General features: G+C 47.5%; 2 protein-coding genes across 3 annotated transcripts; one reads left to right on the top strand and one right to left on the bottom strand.

The window, feature by feature from the left end:
- Nucleotides 1–10,017, bottom strand: COPS3 (COP9 signalosome subunit 3). Its single transcript, XM_087728509.1, has 12 exons — nt 9,860–10,017; nt 7,170–7,299; nt 6,331–6,443; nt 5,319–5,368; nt 4,932–5,024; nt 4,084–4,263; nt 2,857–2,997; nt 2,084–2,257; nt 1,349–1,435; nt 1,113–1,226; nt 518–598; nt 1–343 (listed from the first exon to the last, which is right to left on the bottom strand). The coding sequence occupies exons 1-12, from the start codon at nt 9,912–9,914 to the stop codon at nt 290–292; spliced, it is 1,272 nt and encodes a 423-aa protein (XP_087584635.1). The 5' UTR covers nt 9,915–10,017; the 3' UTR covers nt 1–289.
- A 2,117-nt stretch (nt 10,018–12,134) lies between these two features.
- NT5M (5',3'-nucleotidase, mitochondrial) lies at nt 12,135–20,798 on the top strand. 2 transcript variants are annotated; one of them, XM_087728613.1, is made up of 6 exons: nt 12,135–13,034; nt 14,220–14,320; nt 14,881–14,941; nt 16,735–16,849; nt 18,396–18,575; nt 20,447–20,798. In XM_087728613.1, exons 1-5 carry the CDS (start codon nt 12,771–12,773, stop codon nt 18,536–18,538), a joined length of 684 nt encoding a protein of 227 aa, XP_087584739.1. In that variant the 5' UTR covers nt 12,135–12,770; the 3' UTR covers nt 18,539–18,575; nt 20,447–20,798. The 2 variants fall into 2 exon arrangements, with proteins under 2 accessions (XP_087584739.1, XP_087584738.1); XM_087728612.1 differs by having other exon boundaries at nt 12,137–13,034; nt 18,396–20,798.
- Nucleotides 20,799–21,037: the final 239 nt, after the last annotated feature.

The raw sequence follows: 21,037 nt of genomic DNA, 5'->3' as shown, positions 1-21,037 counted from the left end.
TTCATAAAACAAAAAAGTGAATTATTTAATGCATTAACAACGTTAAATCTCAAGATAAATCCACAACAGAATGAGACTTTTTTTTCCTTTCTTTGAAGAGCATTTCCCCCCCCCAAAATCATACAGTACTGAGAAGACATTTTAAGTTCAGATGCAACAGACAGTTCTCTGCTTTCTTCTTGGGGTTTTGTTTTTTAACACTCAAATCCTAAAGCCGTCTCTCTTTAGCGTTTTTTTTTTTAATGTATATGTGTGTTTTACAAGAGAGTAGCAAGCAAAAATGTGATTTTCAAGAATAACTGGATGGTTTGCTTCCTGATTCGTCTTCTTGGGAGCCCATACTCTGCAAAAGAAAAACAGGAATCTGTTTTTGAATCTGGAAGAGCAGAAAACAGAATCTCTCGTGATCTTGGTGGACACTGAGCAGAGAGGAGAATGCAGCAGAAAGGCCAAGATGTTTAAAAAAAAATGAGTATGGCGAAATAGTATTGGATTCCAGAATGGATCTGATGCTTACCTTCTGCACAAACTGTGGGTTGACGGTGATCTCCTGATCCATCGCTTTCAGCCTCTCATCGAGTTCTATACATTTCAACATCTAAAGGAAGACAGAAGGGATTTCTTTGGAAGCTGTTTTACAGCCCACTATGGACGAAATTGATTGCTTTGATTAAAGAAAAGGACACAATTTCTGTTTCTACTCGGAAGGAAACGGCTTCTGGACTTTTATGTTTGAGGTGGGGGATGTGTGTGAAACTTTTGATGCTTTTTCTGATTTTTATACGTTTGCTGTTATAGAAATGGCTGGTCTATATTATCAAAAGTAAAAACGGAAGGTTTTATGTTATGCCCTTATTCTACTGCGCCAAAAGGAGTCGGAAGTCAATGCATTTCTTTTTTCTCTTTCCTCTCTTCCACTTTTCCTCCTTTATTTTCCCATTATCTTCATTTTTCCTCGCATTTTACATTTTGATAAGCTAATGAAAATATTTGAGTCGTGGAAGCTGTGCTACAGCGGCGTTCTCCAACACTGTAGGCTGGTAGTCCCTGACTCGCAACCATTTATTTAACGGCCGTTCTAAGTTACGGCGGAATCAGCCAACCTCACTTACCTCTTGGTCAATGTTATGGAGCATCGCCGGGTTGTTATATTTCTCGGGATTGTCGTGAAAACAAACCATGCCGTCTTTCTGGTTGATACTTGCAAAAATTTCCCCGTCTTCTATCTGCATTAAAAAAAAAAAAAAGACACGAATCAAGCAGGATTTTGCTTGGAACGAACCTTTCCTGGCTTGGTTACTTCTGTGCTATTCGTTTTATCATTTCCAGCCGAGTCAAAACGCCTTACCATATGAAGGACATATTTCTCTGCCTCCTGGGGCCCCGATAATTGCACTCGGCTAGCCATGTCTTGTAGCGACAGTGTTAAAAAGGTCTGAAAAGAAAAAAAGCACAGCCAAATGGAGATAGTGAACAAGTTATCTCTTCCGCTATCCCTTTCGCTACAATCTCACCTACAAAGTGGAATTTGCAAGGGACTGCTGAGTGTTAGTGAACAAGTTATCTCTTCCGCTATCCCTTTCGCTACAATCTCACCTACAAAGTGGAATTTGCAAGGGACTGCTGAGTGTTAGTGAACAAGTTATCTCTTCCGCTATCCCTTTCGCTACAATCTCACCTACAAAGTGGAATTTGCAAGGGACTGCTGAGTGTTAGTGAACAAGTTATCTCTTCCGCTATCCCTTTCGCTACAATCTCACCTACAAAGTGGAATTTGCAAGGGACTGCTGAGTGTTAGTGAACAAGTTATCTCTTCCGCTATCCCTTTCGCTACAATCTCACCTACAAAGTGGAATTTGCAAGGGACTGCTGAGTGTTAGTGAACAAGTTATCTCTTCCGCTATCCCTTTCGCTACAATCTCACCTACAAAGTGGAATTTGCAAGGGACTGCTGAGTGTTAAAAGGAAGAGAAGGCTTGTCTTTTGGAAGGCAACGGATGGCAAATGAAAAGTCACCCGTCCTTTTTCTCAGCCGGACGGAGCCCCCTCTAGGCCTTGGGATGGGGGGGGGGATGTGCCTCACCTTAGTTAGCCTCTGGATGTTCTTTTTGTAGAGAGATGATAAGCACTGTTTCACCAGGCCCATGTTGTTATCCCGGGTGAAGGTCTCGCTGTGCTTGTTCACCAGACTTCGCAGCTCAGAAGGCTTATTGGTGGCATACACTTGCGCTAATTCGTGGTACGCATTGCTAAGCGGCTGAAATGCGAAAACAGGACAGATTGTGGGAGGAGAAGGGTGGGCAATTCAACCCCCAATGGTCCAGAAAAGACTGGCCCACCTAATCCCTATTCTGGTTGTTAGGTTTCCTAACTTGAGTAGGGGGTTGGGCTAGAAGACCTCTAAAGTCCCTTACAATTCTGTTATTCTGCTTCCCCAAAACGTTTGCAAAGTACTTTTTTTCCCCCCCAGGCTGCTGCCCTGAACCCATCAAAACATTTCTATTATTCCTTCAATCTAGTTAGTCGGCTCACTTTACTAAAGCTAGGAAAGAAAATATCCTCCCCCCCCCCCCTCATCCTGCCAAGTTAGCAATAGCAGTTGGACTTCTATACCGCTTCATAGGGCTTTCAGCCCTCTCTAAGCGGTTTACAGAGTCAGCATATTGCCCCCAACAATCTGGGTCCTCATTTTACCCACCTCGGAAGGATGGAAGGCTGAGTCAACCCTGAGCCGGTGAGATTTGAACCGCTGAACTGCAGATAACAGTCAGCTGAAGTGGCCTGCAGTGCTGCACTCTACCCACTGCGCCACCTCGGCTCTTAGTTTTTGAGCAAACAGGATCCCTGGGGCCTCACCTTAACAAATCTGCCTATTATTTGGGAAGTGTATTTCGGCAGCTGCTGCACTTTCCCAAGGAGTATCAAGGAGACGAGGATGTACTTTTTGTATGACTCCAACATAATGTGGCTGACAGCCATGGCGGGGGTGGTTATAGCCTGAAAAATAAAAACAGAAGGTTAGTCCTGGGGATCCAAGTTATGCCCTGGGGGGGGATGATGCAACTTTGTCCTAACATTATGGAATTTCAACTAAGTCTTATTTCAAAACAGCTTTCCAAGGACAAAGGAAAGGCTGTGGTCTTACGTTACACCTGGTGGACAAAGGGAGGCTGTTTCTAGACAGGCGGCAATTTAGTCTCTTGCAGAAAGAAAAATCAAAAGAGCCCCATGACATTTTAAAAAGATTAACATTTGCTTTTTCAGCGCAGCCTTTTAACAGATGCAAAAATGCAAAAAAGAACCAGTTTGGTGCAGTGGTTCAGATACTGTTGAATGTTTGTTGAATGTTTATTTTATTTATATGCTGCCCTTTTCCCCCGAAGGGGACTCAGGGCGGCTCACAACTCAACCAAGGGAGAGGGATGCAGACAAAAATTAAAACGACACGCAACAATACATAATTTAAAACACACAAGAGTCATACCATTCGAGACGGGGGCAACGGTTCTTTAGCCCCAGGCCTGTCGAAACAGCCAGGTTTTAAGGGCTTTGCGGAAGGCCTGGAGGGTGGTGAGGGTTCGAATCTCCACGGGGAGTTCGTTCCAGAGGGTCGGAGCAGCCACAGAGAAGGCCCTCCTCCGAGTGGTCGCCAGTCGACACTGGCCGGCGGATGGGATTCGGAGGAGGCCTAATCTGTGGGATCTAATCAGTCTAGAGGAGGTAATTGGCAGCAGGCGGTCTCTCAAGTACTGGTCCAAAAACCCAGGAGACAGTGAGTTCTAGTCCCACCTTAGGCATGAAAGCTGGCTGGGTGACTTTAGCGCAGCCCTTGTCTCTCAAGCCAACCCACCTCCTAGGGTTGTTATGGGGGAAACAGAAGGAGTATTAGATATGTTTGCTGCCATGAGTTGACTGGATATTCTGTAAAAACTGGGATAAAAATCTAATCTGATTTTATCTCTGCTGCAAGGACTCACAACTTCCAGTAATATACTCTAACCAAGCAGGAATGTGCTGGTTTTAAACCAGGCTGCCATGCCCTCAATAAATTTTGCGACACCAAAGGGGAGGAAAAACAGTTACCTGCTCGTAAAAATAGAGCGCTCTTTCAAAATTCTTGAGCCCAGTGTATATCATTCCACCATAGTAGTAGTAACACAGAAAGTGCTTGGCATCGTAGGCCCCGTTTTCTTTACAAATATCCATCATGTCCACATCTAGATACGGGAGGGCAGGTTTAAAGCATTTGGCTAATAAACAGAGCTAAAATGAAACAGACCAGAGTTATTAACAAACAACAGCCGCTAGTCTGATTTGCTTCAGAACAAGAACGTGAATCATCAATCAAGGCAAAATACGGGAAAGGGGTGTGGAGGGGGGGGGGGGAAGCAGCTCAAATATCAGGCCAGTGAAATGATATCAGGGTAGCTGCGTCTCTGGACTGGTGGGTCGATCAGAACCACAGAGAGATAACAGACTGTCATGTAGGAGGATAAAGCATGCACTTTCTAGGAAGTAGTAGGGTCAAAACTCCATTTCCTTTTTACAGGAATCGCAGGGTGGGTGGGTGGCGTCTGGACTCTCTTTATCCCGTGGGGGTATGTCCCTGCTGTCGGCAGCTTCACGCCGTCATCGTGCATACGATCCACGCAAACTTGTTCAGGCCTTTGTGTGATAACACGTGTGAAACCCAAACCCTCAGAGAGAGGGAGGCTACATAGGGGAATTCGAAGCCAGCCTGATCGCACTGGGGAAATTCAGCTTGGGAACAGCCAAATTTAAACAAGATTGCAGGCAACGAAAGGGCAGGGATTGCCACGACGGGCAGCAAAGCTCCCGTTAGCCCTAGTATAATACTGCATCGTGTTATCAGGGCGGCCCACTCTGCTAGTAGGAGGACTTCACTTCCCACCTGACTCAGGGATCCTCACCTGGCAGAGATCAGCATGTATTGAGGTCAGTTGGTTGGTATTCATCTGCATTTTGTCTATAGCTTGCCTGAGAATGCTGATTCCGCGCAGGGGCTGTTGGCAAGCAAGCAAAAGAGTCAATTTCCACATACACGCAAAAAAGGGGATTTCTACATATGTGGAGCAGCTCCAGAAAGCTGTACACCCCCACCTACCCCCACCAAACAGATGTAAAAATATCTCACCAACTTGGCAAGCGTTTATTTACTGTGATTACTATCTTTATTTACACGCCAGTGTTCTACTCCGGTGAGTATTGTTCAGCATTAACACACAGCATTTAAAATCTAGCTTTCCTCAAGATCAGCAGCCTGAGAATCAAAGGACCACACTGCTCAACTTCCTTACCTGCTTCCGTTCCACAAGGGCATTTGTTAACTGATGGCACAGGCCAGCGACTGGAAAGAAGGGGGGAAAAAAGAAGGAACTGAGAATTGAACAACATGGAAAAAAAATCACACACCAGTGGCCACAATTGGTCCACAGATAGTTCCTTTTCAGTTAGACCTTTAAGTCAGTGATGCTCCTGGGAGGAGGTTAAAGTTTAAAGTTGTTAAGGTTTATTACCTTTCCCACTCTCATGGCCTTCAGAAAAGCTGTTAAAACCTGGCTATTCCGACAGGCCTGGGGCTGTTGACCTCATTGTTGAGGTCCAGCCCCGATCGTAACGAATGTATGCGTGTTGATTTTAACCTGTTTTTATTTTCACTTATTATTTCTTTTCTTTCGTTGTAAGCCGCCTGGAGTCCTCCAGGATTGGGCGGCCTATAAATTGATTAAATAAATAAATAAATAAATAAAATTATATTTGGAGCTTCCCTATCTATGAAAATAGACAATAAGTAGAGCTGTAGATATACGTTTAGGATGTAACAAAAAATGTGGTTTTTTTTTCTGTCTATCAAAACCCATCTCTCACCGAGAGAAAAGATCTCTCCAAGCTGATCTTTTATTGATTAAAAGGATAGGTCACACAGTATGATCCTGTGTGGCTTAGCTTCAATTCCCCCTTTTTTAAAAAAAAATAGCTTTGTAGTAATTTGCATTAAAGTTTTGGTATTATAGGAAAATGCTTTCTTTTTATTGGCCTTGTTATTTCTCCCTACCATTTTTGCTGTCGTTTGTTCCTAATTATGTTTGTGTTATTGAGTGTTCATGCATATTCACAGACACTAAAGATACAGCTAGTTTCAGTTTATATCCACAGCTACTGTGGATATAAACCTATTTGAATTAAATGGTGTCAGGTAGGCTCTGTATTTATTTATTTATTTTTTACACAATGCTCATTTGCAACTCCTTAGCAAAACCAATGCATATTTTGGGCGAAGGAGGCCGCAGGATGGCAGGAGCCACTTACAAGTGTCGGTGGCGTATCGAATGTGCTCCCCGTTGCAAGTGCTGATGAAAAGCTGGACCTGCGAGAATAACGTTTCGAAATCAGGGACGCTGGGCATAGAAAACTTCACAAACCTACAAAGGAAGACAAAGCACACAATGCAAACCATCTCTTTCTGGGACCCCTGCAACCCACCCGAAGGGCAGGGTAAGTGTGTCAGATGGCCGGGTTGTGGGTTTTTGTTGTGTACATGCTGTGTGCCGCCACTGTTATGAGTCGGATGGGCATCTAGTTAATAAATAGGGTAGAGAGAAATATGTGCAGCCTTTGAGTTATGACTGCAGAACAGGTGCTTTTGGGTCCTTCCAGCTGTCATTAAATGCACAACCTGCCCCCCTGTGCTCACACAACCACATTTCTGGTGTTTGGCAACCAGTTTATGACCAGTTTTAAATTGTGACTGCAATGATATTTTTTTTTGCCAGTGTCAGGTGTATTTTTGCTAGTTTCCAGCAAAACAAAAATACTCAAACCCCACCCAATTGGAAGAATGTACCACTTGCATAAGGACTGTGAGGATTTGCTGAACGACCATGAAAATGTCAATCTTGGATCCAGTCACGTGGCTGCCTTGACGTATGACCACACTGACTTACAAACAGATTTCTGATCCCAATTGTGGTGGTAAGCGGAGGAAGGATCAAGCTTACTTTTCATGATAGTGGATGCATTTTTTTTTTGTAAAAAAAAATGGAATTAGGTGAAGCAGAAGGTTCACAGATAGGAAGCCTCGTGAAAATCAAGTTTGTCTCTCTAGTCAAGTCCGAAGGAAAAGCTTCCAATAAGGGAGGGTCACTTACAAAACAGCCAACACGCCCAGTGAGTGTTCCTGGACATCGAGGGCCCCGAGCACGGTATCCAGGTGAGAGAGGTTTTTCGCTAGCAGTTCTCCACTTTTGTTGATCAGCTCGCAAAGCTGAGTCATTTGCCCTGAGAGAGGCGAAAAGGTTGAAAAGTGAGGTAAGAAAAAGATCACTCTCTGCCCTATAAATGGTCACCTCTACAAAGAAATAAATACTACCGGAACAGCCATCTATGTCAGCTGTAAAAGCTGTAAAAAAATAAGCCAATACTGTAATTAAAAATATACAGCAGCGAGAACATGTCTCAATTTATAATCGCTCAGGAAACTAGGGGACAATGTCACAAAATCAGCTATTTAGCACAAAACAACAAATTGTAGAAAAGGTGCTCTGTTAATATTTTTATTCTACGCTGTTTCAAGAAGGCTCAGTTGACCGATCTATTTTTATGGACCAAAAAGGAAAGCTGGAATTAATAAAATTGTTTTCTAGCCTCCCTTACCAGCCGTTAATTTTCACATCACAATAATGCTGGGATAGGAATAGATTATAGAGCAGTGTTTCTCAACCTTGGCAACTTGAAGATGTCTGGACTTCAACTCCCAGAATTCCCCAGCCAGCATTCGCTGGCTGGGGAATTCTGGGAGTTGAAGTCCAGACATCTTCAAGTTGCCAAGGTTGAGAAACACTGTAATATAGAGGCTTCTGTCCCCAACCATTTAATACCATGGACAGCACCCCAGCTGAATCCCTACCCTTTCAATCCCTCAATGAAAACAGTTCAGCCTAGGATAGAGTCTTCCATGTAAGTCTCCTAAAATTTAAATACCCCAAAACAATGCATACACACTTATGTAAATATATAGACAATTTTCATAAACACTCATAAAACTGAAGATAACCATTTGGAAAATAATTAAAATAACCCTTGGTGTTCCTACAAATAAAAATGAAATTAGAAAGCCCCCAAATCAGGGATCTTTAGAAGGATAGAATTACATTTAAAACGAGACAAAAACTGAAACAACAAAAGGGAGTTGATTCGTCCATGATTTTCCAGAGCAAAGTTAGGCCCTTAAACCAACTTCCAAGCTGAGAAATATAGCTTTTATAATGTAAAGGTTCCCCTCGCGCACTGTCCGAAGACGTCTCAGTGGTCATGTGGCAGGCATGACTCAACACCGGGCGCACGGAATGCTGTTCCCTTCCCACCAAAGGTGGTTACTATTTTTCTACTTGCATTTTTATGTGTTTTCGAACTGCTAGGTTGACAGAAGCTGGGGCAACTAATGGGAATTCACTCTGTTACGCAGCGCTAGGGATTCAAACCACTGAACTGCCGACCATTCTGATCAATAAGCTCAGCGTCTTAGCCCATGAGCCATTGCTTTTATAGACAAACACTTTGATGCAAGGGAGCCAAAACCAGAAGCTTATAAAACTGCACCTCCACGGAGATGCTGAAACGCCTCTCAACAATAGAAAACCAGGGATCATAAAGCTACCTTGTTATTCTAAAGAACATGGAATTCTTTTTCTTTAAGGATTTATTTTTCTTTATCGACTAAAAGCTGGCTTCCATGGATTTCATGCTTTAAAATGTTCTTGCATGCCAGCCACCGCTAGGCTCTTTAGAATAGAACAGAATAACAGAGTTGGAAGGGGTCTTGGAGGTCTTCTAGTCCAACCCCCTGCTTAGGCAAGAAACCCTACACCACTTCAGACAAAATAGTTATCCAACATCTTCTGAAAAAACTTCCAGTGTTGGAGCATTCACAACCTCTGGAGACAAGTTGTTCCATTGATTAATTGTTCTCACCATCAGGAAATTTATTTATTTAAATACGTTTATTTAAATAAAAACCAAAGAAAAAGTCAAGCTGGGTAGATGGGCAGAATACAGAAGGGGGCAAAGCAAAGATTGATCCTTTGGGAGGCGGGTGGTGGTGGTGGTTTAGCCTGGTGGCGCAGTGGTTAGGGTGCAGTACTGCAGGCCACTTCAGCTGACTGCTAACTGCAGATCGGCGGTTCAAATCTCACCGGCTCAAGGTTGACTCAGCCTTCCATCCTTCCGAGGTGGGTGAAATGAGGACCCAGACTGTGGGGGCGATATGCTGACTCTGTAAACCGCTTAGAGGGGGCTGAAAGCCCTATGAAGCGGTATACAAGTCTAACTGCTATTGCTAGATGCCTGTCCTGGGTAGATGGGGAGGGCGGAGGCTGCCCCACAGGATGCAAATGACAACCTCCCCCCCATTGACCTTCCAAGAGATCAGAGAATGGAATTGGGCTTTGGACAGGAGACCACCAGGCGATCCCAGAGGCCTGGGAAGGGGAAAGCCCAGCTGTGAACAGGCAGAGTGACCCCCTCCCCCGGTCCTGATTCTCCCCCCTCCCTTCCCTCCTCCTCCCCAATTCCCAGCCAGCCCAGGAGCGCCAGGTTGGGGAAGGGCTCCTCTGCTCCCCCCCCCTTCCCTTCCTCCCCCGCCCGCGAGGGGTTTGCAAACCAAGAGGCGGCACCCCCGAAGCCCCGCCCCGCCCGCAGGCAGACAGACGCGGCAGCCAACGGGCATCTTCGGGAGGCGGGTTCCCTCCCGGCCCCCCCTTTCTCGGAGGCCGCCCGGGGCCGCAGCCGGACCGGAGGACGGCAGCGGCCTCCACGTGCGCGCCCCGGCCTTGCGCCTCACCTTGGGCCGAGAGCTGCCGGACGCTGTTGACGAACTGCTCCAGGGCGGACGCCATGGCGGCGCGGGGAAGGGGGAGGGAAAGGCCCGGCCGGGTCAGCAGCCGCGGAGGAGCCGCCTCAGCCTCCTGCTCCTTTCCCAGACGCAGCGGGACCGACGTCGACGCCGCGCAGGGCCAATCGGGGGCCGCGCTTTTGGAACGTCACTTCCGGCTCGCGGCGCGAGAGCCCGGCTGGGGGTGTTGCCATGGGGATCGCCTGCCACCCGGAAGTGGGCGAGCCTAGACGGCCGCTTCCTGCCCTGGGCGGTTTTCGCGCACGCGCAGTGGTTCGACAACAGTCTCCGTCGCCCCGCCCTTTTTGCTGCAAAAGCGGGAGGAGGGGCTTCATGCAGACAGAAAATTGTGAAATGTCTGTTTATTATTATCTACACTATTAAACATCTACATATAATTAAACACGATGTGCATATCATTATTAAATAAATGTGTGTTTTGCATTGTCTTTATTTCATACATACATATATAGATATATTAAAAAACCTCCTTTGCAAATGCAATGCAAAACCAAGATAATCCAAAATGTTAGATTAGATTCTTAATCTTGCTACTTTAAAAATGGGCTTTTGGCTCTTCCACCAATCCAGGAACAAGGGGGGAAAAGAATTTTGTCATCTAGGCATTTGTGAGATTGGACCACTCTTGGTCTGGAATGTTGGTTGGACTAGAAGACCTCTAAGGTCCCCTCCAGAATAATAGTCTGTTATTCTGGTTTTGCTTTATCGTGTGTCCTTTATACGTAGAAGGATTTAATGTGACGGTTTATCACGTAGGTCTTCTCCGCCCAAGCTTCTGCCACTTAAAAATAGAGGAGGGAGCCTCAACCCTCTTTGATTCCTGCCATGGAAGAAATGCTCCTTCACCCTGCCGCGATGCAGGGATCTGGAACCTGCCTAGGTGGGTGACCTCAGCCAGATGGATCCTCCAGGAAAACCATCAACAAGTCAGAAAAGACAGTCAGGGCCCCACCAAATATCCTAATTTGTGCCCGGAGGCTCAAATCCCTGGACTTCCGTTGGCCCTGGCCACCCCCTTGACCAGAGAGCAGAATTTGAATTCAACTTGCATCAGAAATGCTTCTGGGGTCTTCAGGGCAGTCGGTTTTCAGGCTTGAAATCCAGAGGTTTGCTGGTTGCAAGACGCTGAGACCTTCTGGATGGTCTATCCCGTCGGTTCTATAAATGGCCCTCCTTGAGTGTCCGCAATGGGGAGGCCACCAACTGGTCATTAAGTGAAGCTTCAGTGAAAAACCTAGAGGGTGCTTAGGAAGGGAGTTGCAATGCAGGAAAAGCCTTGCAATAAAATCTGGACAAATGTGAAGAGATGCTTTTGTATAAAAAGGTGGGCATTTCCAGGAACGCTGCTGCCTTTCCCTAAGGTGGCTTAGTGGGCAAAGGGAGAACCAGACCCCCTTTCTGGCTTTATTTCCTGGAAGACCCCCGCAGGCCCCCTGACCCTTCCAGCCCACGCCAGGCCTGCTTCGCCTTCCTCTCTCCCTGCCGCTTCCCTAAAGCCCCGCTGCAGCGGTTCTGCCTGGCCAGCTCCGCGGCCGGGGGAAAGGAGCGGAGAGAGGCCCGGAGCGAGGGCGCGCGAGGACGCAGCGGGGCGCGCGAGGCTCCCGGGTTGGCACGGAAAGGAGAAGCCGCGGCTCGCTGCCCAGCCTTCCCCCCCCCCACCCTCCCCGCCGCCCTTTCGCAGGCGACGGCACGGAGAAGCGGAACCCCCGCCGGGCCGGTTGCTGGAGGGAAGAGGCCGGCCTGGGGCTCGGCTGAACTGGAGCGGCTCCCCCCGGCTCGCTGGGAGGCTTTGGGCAAGCCATCTCGCGTTTGCTGTTCTCTCTTTCCTTTGCCTTTCTTTCTCTTTCTTTTCTTTTCCTCGGCCCCCTCGCTCTGTCTCTCCCCAACCCTTCCTCTCTTCTTTCTAATCCCTCCCTTCCTTATTCCTCCTACCCTCCCTTCTTCTTTCCTTCTTTTCCTTTCCTCCCCCTCCATACCTCCTTCTTTCCTTCTTTCTAATCCTTCCCTCCTTCTTCCCTCTTTCCTTTCTTTCCTCCCCACTCCATACCTCCTTCCTTCCTCCTTTCTGATCCCTCCCTCCTTCCCTCCCTCCCACCCACCCTCCTTCCTTCCTTCCTTCCTTCCTTCCTTCCTTCCTTCTTTCTTTCTAATCCTTCCTTCCAGCCTTCTACTCTCCATAGCTTCTTCCTTCTTCCCTCCATACCTCCTTCCTTCCTTCTTTCTAATCCTTCCGTCTTCCCTCCATACCTCCTTCCTTCCTCCTTTCTGATCCCTCCCTCCCGCCTTCCTTCTTTCTTTCTTTCTAATCTTTCCTTCCAGCCTCCCACTCTCCATATCTCCTTCCTTCTTCCCCTCTTTCCTTCCTTCCTTCCAATCCTTCCTCCCACTCTCCATAGCTCCTTCCTTCCTTCTTTCTAATCCTTCCGTCTTCCCTCCATACCTCCTTCCTTCCTCCTTTCTGATCCCTCCCTCCCTCCCGCCTTCCTTCCTTCTTTCTTTCTAATCCTTCCTTCCAGCCTCCCACTCTCCATATCTCCTTCCCTCTTCCCCTCTTTCCTTCCTTCCTTCCAATCCTTCCTCCCACTCTCCATAGCTCCTTCCTTCCTTCTTTCTAACCCTTCCTTCCTTCTTCCCTCCATACCTCCTTCCTTCCCCCACCAGCCCACCCAGGAGCCCCGAGTCCCGCAGTGGCCGCCGGGCGCTTTCCCTCCGTAACCTTCGGATCTTGCGGCAAGGGCGGGCGATGGCTGGCCGGGGGTGAAGGCGGCCGGAGGGGCCGGTCCTGCCTTGAAGGGGGTGGGGGTCTCTTCCCCCCGCCCAGAGACGCCCCTACCCGGCCATGATCCGCCGGGGCCCCCGCAGCCTCCTCCGGCTCCCGCAGCGGGTGTTGGCCGCGGGCTCCGTCGGGGCGCATTCGGCGGCTGCCCCTCCGTCCCGGCCGCTGCGGGTGCTGGTGGACATGGACGGGGTGCTGGCCGACTTCGAGGGGGGTTTCCTGAAGAAGTACCGCGCCCGCTACCCGGACCTGCCCTACATCACGCTGGACGAGCGGCGCGGCTTCTGGGTCTCGGAGCAATACGGGAAGCTCCGGCCCGAACTGAGCGTGAGTCCCGTTCTCACACACAAGCACGCACAAACACACACACACACACATAAACAAACACACACACACACAAGCACGTTCATGCGCACACAAACACACACATAAACACACACACACAAACACACACACACACACACAAGCACACACACACACACATAAACAAACACACACACACACAAGCACGTGCATGCGCACACAAACACACACACACATAAACACACACACACACAAACAAACACACACACACATAAACACACACACACACAAGCACGTGCATGCACACACAAACACACACACATAAACAAACACGCACATAAACAAACACACACACAAGCACGTGCATGCACACACAAACACACACACACAAACAAACACGCACACATAAACAAACACACACATAAACAAACACACACACACACAAGCACGTGCATGCACACACAAACACACACACACATAAACAAACACGCACACACAAACAAACAAACACACACATAAACAAACACACACACAAGCACGTGCATGCACACACAAACACACACACACATAAACAAACACGCACACACAAACAAACACACACACACAAGCACACACAAACACACACACACAAACACACACACACAGGCACGCGCACGCACACACAAACACACACATACACATAAACAAACACACACACAAACAAACACACACACAGGTATTTCAAAGGCAGGTAGCCCTGCCCTTAGGACCACAATTCAGCCCAAAATTGATGTCGCTAAGTGAGAACATTTGTTCAGTGAGTTTCGCCGCCCCCCCCCCCATTTTGCAACCTTTCTTGCCACAGTCGTTAAGCGAATCACTGCCAGGGTTAAGTCAATAACACGGCTCTTAAGAGCGGATCTGCTCTTATCCATTGACCTGTCAGAAGGTCACAAAAATGGGGGACTACATGGCAGCCGTCATAAATGGGAGGCCACTGCCAAGAGTCTGGATTTCGATCAGGGGACTGTGGGGGGGGGGGATGCTTCAGGGGTCGTAAGTGTGAAAAACGGATGGCGGGGGAAATGGATCCCCTGGATTCCATGCGTTTCGAGACACGTGGCCAGTGTCTCGAAACGCATGGAATCCAGGGGATCCATGCGTGTGCTGGTGTATTTGCATCTGTGCGCATGTTTCTCTCCCTCTCCCCCCCCTCCCACCACTTTGCAGGAAAAGGCTATCAGTATTTGGGAATCCAAGGACTTTTTCATGGAGCTCGACCCCCTGCCAGGGGCTGTGGAGGCCGTGAAGGAGATGGCAGGATTAGAAGGGTAAGTATCAAAGGGCCATCAAAATGGGGACAGCAGCAAGGTTCTCCAGATGTTTCATCCGCTGTGCTTCTCTAGATTAAGCCCGCAACGTAGAATCCTAGGGCTGGAAGAAGGGACCTCGGAGGTCTTCTAGTCCAGCCCGCACTCAAGGCAGGAGACCATCCTGGTCAAATGGTTGTCCACTTTTGAAAACCTCCAGTTGTTGTTTTTTTTTAAAAAAAGATAAAATCCTGTTTTCAAAACTAAGCATCCTTGTTTTTTTTTCTGGTGAGTGGGAGAGCAGATGCTGGAGATGGAAAAACTGTCTGGTGGGGGGGTGGGGGTGAGAAATCCTGCCCCTTCCGGAGAAGTTCCAGGACTTGGAGTGGGAAATGGCCCAAGCATTCCAGTCTGTAGAAGACCTGGGAAGCTGAAAATTCTTTGTCAACTAAATCCCTGCATCACAAACCAGTTGCTACCCCCCCCCTCCACCACCCCCATGCATAGAAAGTTCTGTGGGAGAATCAGAATCCAATTGTGGAAAAATAACAGAAATCTCTCTCTCTCTCTCTTCATGTTAGGACTGAAGTCTTCATATGCACGAGTCCCATCAAGAAGTATCGCTATTGCGCATACGAAAAGGTAAAACCTGCTCAACAAATCTCGAGATACTCAGTGATTAAATCAGGAGAACCAGGATTTTATATTAAGGCAAGCTCAGCACTGCAGGTTTTAAAGGAATTGCTCTGATGTAACCTCACCTCCCAGCTCCCTTCCTTCTCTCAGAGTTGGCTTGTTGGCAGGAACCCTTTGCCAACAGGGTTAATTTATTTTTATTTATTTGCGTATTGCCGTATTTTTCAGAGTATAAGACGCACCTAGTGTCAGCTCCTCTTCATTTACTAATTAGGAAAGAATGACCACCAGTCTCCATGTGTGGAAATCAAGTGTACTTTTACTAATTAAAAATGATTAAAGGCATAGCGAAGCGAAGTCTGAACATTTAGGCGCGAAAGCGATTGATATATAGAATAGCCCATTCCCCACCCCTTGGCATCACAGTTAGAGGCCAATCATAATTCTCCCAAGTGTCAGGTGCGAGATAACTTCAAAAGGCATCACGAAGATGGAATGTCGACGCCGTTAATCCTGGCGGGAAACTCCCACGCATGCGTAGTCCGATCAGCCGGTGAACTCCAGAACCTTCCTCCAGCACAAAGAGTAACCCCACCCAAATACCATGCCCGCCCTCCCCGTTTCATGGCAGCCGAGGCAATAGCAAAGCAGAGGCTGACACCTAGCTTTTGGGGAGGAAAAACAAGGGGGAAAAAAACTGCTTCTGCCTCCCAGCAATTTGCCTCCTTGCAGCAAACGGCAAACAGCCAGTTTCAGCTTCAGCACAGCCTGATTAGCACAAGCAGCTGATTGTCGGTTGGATCGGCCTCCCGAGGATCAGCTGTTTCAGGCTGCAGGGTTTGCCATAGCCTATTGCCACCTCTGTGTACACCATTTTCAGCCTACGAACACCCCATTTTCCGGGGATCGGAATGGGCAGAAAATGGAGCATAGAGGCCAAAAATGAGGTGCAGAGGCCGAAAATGGGGTGTGTGGAGTCGGCAATAGGCAATGGCAGTCCCTGCAGGCCGATTAGCTGCTTGTGCTAATCAGGCTGTGCTGCAGCTAAAACTGAAACAGGCTGTTTGCTATTTGCTGCAAGGAGGCAAATTGCTAGGAGGCAGAGGCGAAAGGGTGGGTGGAGCTACATTCGGTGTATAAGACGCACCCAAATTTTCACCCTCTTTTAGGGAGGAAAAAAGTGTGTCATATTCCCAAAAATGCAGTAAATTAATAACGAATGTTGAATGTTGATTTTATTTATATGCCGCCCTTTTCCCCCGAAGGGGACTCAGGGTGGCTCACAACTCAAACCAGGGAAGGGGGGATACAGACAAAATTAAAAACGACACAAAACAATGCATGGTTTAAAACACACAGCAGTCATACCATTCGAGGAGGGGGGCAGAAGCTCTTTAGCCCCAGGCCTGTCGGAACAGCCAGGTTTTAAGGGCTTTGCGGAAGGCCTGGAGGGTGGTGAGGGTTCGAATCTCCACGGGGAGCTCGTTCCAGAGGGTCGGAGCAGCCACAGAGAGAAGGCTCTCCTCCGGGTAGTCGCCAGTCGACACTGGCCGGCGGATGGAATTCGGAGGAGGCCCAATCTGTGGGATCTAATCGGTCTAGTGGAGGTAATTGGCAGGAGGCGGTCTCTCAAGTACCCAGGTCCAATACCATGAAGGGCTTTATAACGCTATCCATCTCACCCTAAAAAATGAGTCTGGGTAGCTTTCATTTTATCGCTCTCCCCGTCCTACAGAAAAAGCTCCTTTCTCGTCCTCCAGCCGAAAGTTTTCACCTTTATGTCCTCTGCTGCTTTCCAGTTCGCTTGGATAGAGAAGCATTTCGGGCACGAATTTTTGGAGCACTTGATTCTCACCCGGGATAAGACGATCGTCTCTGGACACATGTTGATTGATGACCGGCCTGATATCGTAGGTAAGTTAGGGAGGATTGGTGATGGGGAAGACAATCCCTGGAGCAGAAGTGGTATTCAGCCGGTTCTGACCACTTCTGGAGAACCGGTAGCGGAAATCGGAGAATCGGGAAATAACACCTCTGGCTGGCCTCGCCCCCAGTGATTCACCGCCTCCCTAGTCCCAGCTGATCGGCTGGATCTTCTTTTGTTACCCTGCACAGAAGAACAGAGCTTGGAAGAAAGTTGGTGGGGTTGGGAATGGGAGATTTTGATTGATTTGATTTTTGATTTTATTATATTTATATGCCGCCCTTTTCCCCCGAAGGGGACTCAGGGCGGCTCACAATTCAAATCAGGGAAGGGGGGTACAGACAAAAAATAAAAGACAAAAGATTTTGTAATATCCTTCCCCTGCCATACCCACCAAGTCACAACACGCCCACCAAGCCACGCCCAAAGAACCAGTAGTAAAAAAAAATTGAATCCCGTACTTTAACTTTGATAGTAAGTAGTAACTTTGGCTAATTTTTATTCAATACTAGTTTGGGGAAAACACACACAAATGAAGACTTCCATTTCCTCTTTCGGCTTCTGTTTTCTAGCTACTTATAAATTCTATCAAACTTAAAGTACTGACCACAATGTAAATATAATGGCAATATGAACAATGAATAACATTACAAGTGTATGTTCAACTGTCATTCCATGATTATCGAAGTTAAAACCGATTGGAAGGCAGTGTAGAAGGGTGGAACTACAAAGGCTAAGCATGAATGCCAATACAGAAGGCTGTATAACTATTTTATATGGTTATTTTTGTCTTGTTTTTTTCTTGTTTTTTTGTTTAGTTTGTTGTTTGTCTCCTTTTTTGTATTTAAAGGTAAAATTGTTTAATAAAAACTATTTTTTTTTTAAATTGAATCTTACCACTGCCCTGGAGCAGTGGTGGGTTTCAAAAATTGTTCGAACCTACTCTGTGGGTGTGGCTTCCTTTGTGGGAGTGGCTTGCCACCCATGTGACCGGATGGGAGTGGCTTGCCGCCCATGTGACCAGATGGGAGTGGCTTGCCGCCCATGTGACCGGATATGAAGATGCCGACGACACTTGTCAGAACCACCTTAAATTACCTCACACACAGCCCTGGCATGCATAAGAATATGATGTAAACTTGTTTTTTGAAAGGCATCTTTGGTTTGCGTTAAAACAACTTCAACACACGCAATGCTCTGATTGCACCACAAACGCAGTAGTCATCCTTACCTTCCACAGAGGCCCTGAGTTTTATAAATAGGAGCATGAGAGTGTAGAATAATCATATCCAAGGACCAGTGGTGGGTTTCAAAAATTTTTGGAACCTCTTCTGTAGGTGTGGCCTGCTTTCCGGGTCCACTGGTGGAAACTCTTCTAACCGGTTCGGTAGATTTGACGAACCGGTTCTACCGAATAGGTGTGAACTGGTAGGAACCCACCTCTGCCCTGCAGGGCCCAAAAGGTAGACTGATATGCACCATTTTGGAGAGACCCAACCCAACCTCTTCACCGGCTGTCTTTCCTTTCCGTTCCAGGAGCTGAACGGTCTCCCACCTGGGAACACGTGCTTTTCACCGCCTGCCACAACAAGCATCTGCAGCTCCTGTCTTCTTGCCACCGGTTGCACTCGTGGGCTGATGACTGGAAGGCCGTCTTGGAGAGCAAGCGGGCTTGCTGAAGCTTGAAGAGTTCTCAGCAAGGCCAACAAAGAGCAGGTTGGTTGCCTGAAGGCTATCTTCTTGAGTTTACTGGCAGAAGAAGAAGAAGAAGAAGAAGAAGAAGAAGAAGAAGAAGAAGAAGAAGAAGAAGAAGAAGAAGAAGAAGAAGAAGAAGAAGAAGAAGAAGAAGAAGAAGAAGAAGAAACCTGTTCCCTTCCTTGGGTCTGTGTTGGCATGTCAGAAGGAAGAGCGGTGGCCTCAAATGTCAGCCGGTTTTGGCAGCGAAAGGAAGTCCTTGAGTCTCTGTTGGCCAAGTCATCCAACTATGTTGAAGGCTCCTCATTGAATAGATCAACTCAGGATGGTTCCCCATCCCTCTTTAAATTTCTGTGGGGTCTTCGTCATTCAAGACGATGGCCATCCTCATCTTTGGCCTCCAACGGATGGACATTGATGCTTCCGGAACTCAAATGACCCTTGTTGCAATGGACATCCAAGAAATGTTCCAGAGCGCAAGGAGATCGGTAGCCTCCTGACCTCATGTGCCCAGCCACCATCTCACAGGCACGTTCACCCAAAGGATCTTTTGATTTCAGAGCTTTCTAGAATCCAGGGAGCATTGGGGGGGTCAAAAAAACCAAGATGGATCTGTTACTGGGAAGTCAAATCCATGCATGATGTTGCACATAATACAGAAAAGTCTTCAATTCCCTGTTGTTCCCTTCAATTCCTGACTTTTTGGTTGTTCCACGGGATCCCTGAATGTTTTCCGAGAGTAAGCAGGGTGTGGGTTCTTAAGGATTTATTTGTGGACAGTTTGGGGAGCAACCTTAGAACTGGCCAAAGATGCTAGACTGGGAAAAAAAGAAAGTATTCCGAAGTTCTGCAGAACATTACATCTCAATGGGGGCTTTGCCCTCTTTGAACCTGGGGTTTTCTTGCAGATGTTTCGTGACCCAACTAGGGAACATCATCAGTGTTACAAGGGAATGGTGGACACTTGCAGCATTGATGATGTTTCCTAGTTGGGTCACAAAACATCTGCAAGAAAACCATCCAGCTCAGAGAATACCAAAAACCTTACTCACAATTCATCCCCAGGCTACAAATATTCTGTCCTATCTCTGAAACGAGACACTTTGTACATCCCTTGCTTCTACCTGGATGGATTCTACTCTCCATCCTTCAGGTAGAGATCGACTTTGGGCCAGAGCATATCTGTATCACATCTTCATGTGGAACCTTCCCATCTTCTCTAGAAGATTCTAATCTTGGCCTGCTAGTTTTTCCTTTCTCTGAGCCACAGTGGCGCAGTGGTCAGAGTGCAGTACTGCAGGCTACTTCTGCTGACTGCCGGCTGCCTGCAGTTTGGCAGTTCAGATCTCACCAGGTTCAAGTTTGACTCAGCCTTCCAACCTTCCAAGGTGGGCAAAATGAGGACCCAGATCGTTGGGGGCAAGAGGCTGACTCTGTAAAACTGCTTAGAGAGGGCTGTAAAAGCACTATGAAGCAGTATATAAGTCTAAGTGCTATCGTCCTTCCTTCCTTCCATCCATCCATCCTTACTGCCTTCCCTCCCTCCCAGAGGTTAAATGCAGTATTGCAGGCTAACTCTGCCCATTGCCAGCAGTTCGATCTTGACCAGCTTAAGGATTGACTCAGCCTTCCCTCCTTCCGAGGTCAATAAAATGAGGATCCAGATTGTTGGGGGGGGGCGTAGGCTGACTCTCTAAACCGCTTAGAGAGGGTTGGAAAGCACTGTGAAGCAGTATATAAGTCTAAGAGCTATTGCTATTGCTCTGCACTAAGTTACCTCAAAGGACACAATCCCAAGACAGATTACTCCACCCACCTTTTAGTCTACAGTAAGTAGGTTCTCGCTTGGTCTGGGAGCAAGCTCGTCCTAACATTTGCCGTTCTCCAAATAGATTTTGTCGGTGTTGGAGTGTAATTGTGTGTGTGCGTGAGAAATACTTCAGAATCCTTTCGAAAACTTCACCTGGAGCCATTTTTCCACGGACTCAAACTGGTCGTCATGAACTTGGTTGGAAGATTTTTCTGGAATCTTCAAATGACTCCGTAGGAAATCTCGCCTCGCATCACCAAGATGTGATGTCAACGCATGGAGATTACAGGGTGGAGCAGGGGGTGTGCCTCCCTCCCCACCCCCCACCCCCTGTGCACACACAATATTTGGTCTATTTATTTAATCTGAATTGTCTCCCGCTCTGCGTACTTTTATTGTGCAAATACAACCAACAACTCCTGCTTGAGAAACAATCCTGTCGTGTTTTGTCATGTGCCGTGTTTGTGGATGGTGTAATGCAATGTGTTTGAACCACGCCTGAGTCGATTCTCCACTTCTCTAAGTCAAGGGTCAGCAAACTGCAGCTCTGGAGCCGCATGTGGCTCTTTCGTCCCCCTGCTGCGGCTCCCTGTCACCAGTCGGCACCGCAATATTGAGAGGAGCTTCTGGTTAGTGCGGGGAGGTGGGGAGCAGGGTGCGCCAGGAGGAGACT

This window comes from Thamnophis sirtalis, unplaced genomic scaffold, assembly GCF_051295495.1.
Source record: "Thamnophis sirtalis isolate CommonGarterSnake01/CBP01778 unplaced genomic scaffold, rThaSir2_p1.2 scaffold_14, whole genome shotgun sequence".
Classification (NCBI taxonomy): domain Eukaryota; kingdom Metazoa; phylum Chordata; class Lepidosauria; order Squamata; family Natricidae; genus Thamnophis; species Thamnophis sirtalis.
The sequence above is the reverse complement of the archived record's forward strand: the minus strand, read 5'-3'. Positions and strand labels throughout refer to the sequence as shown.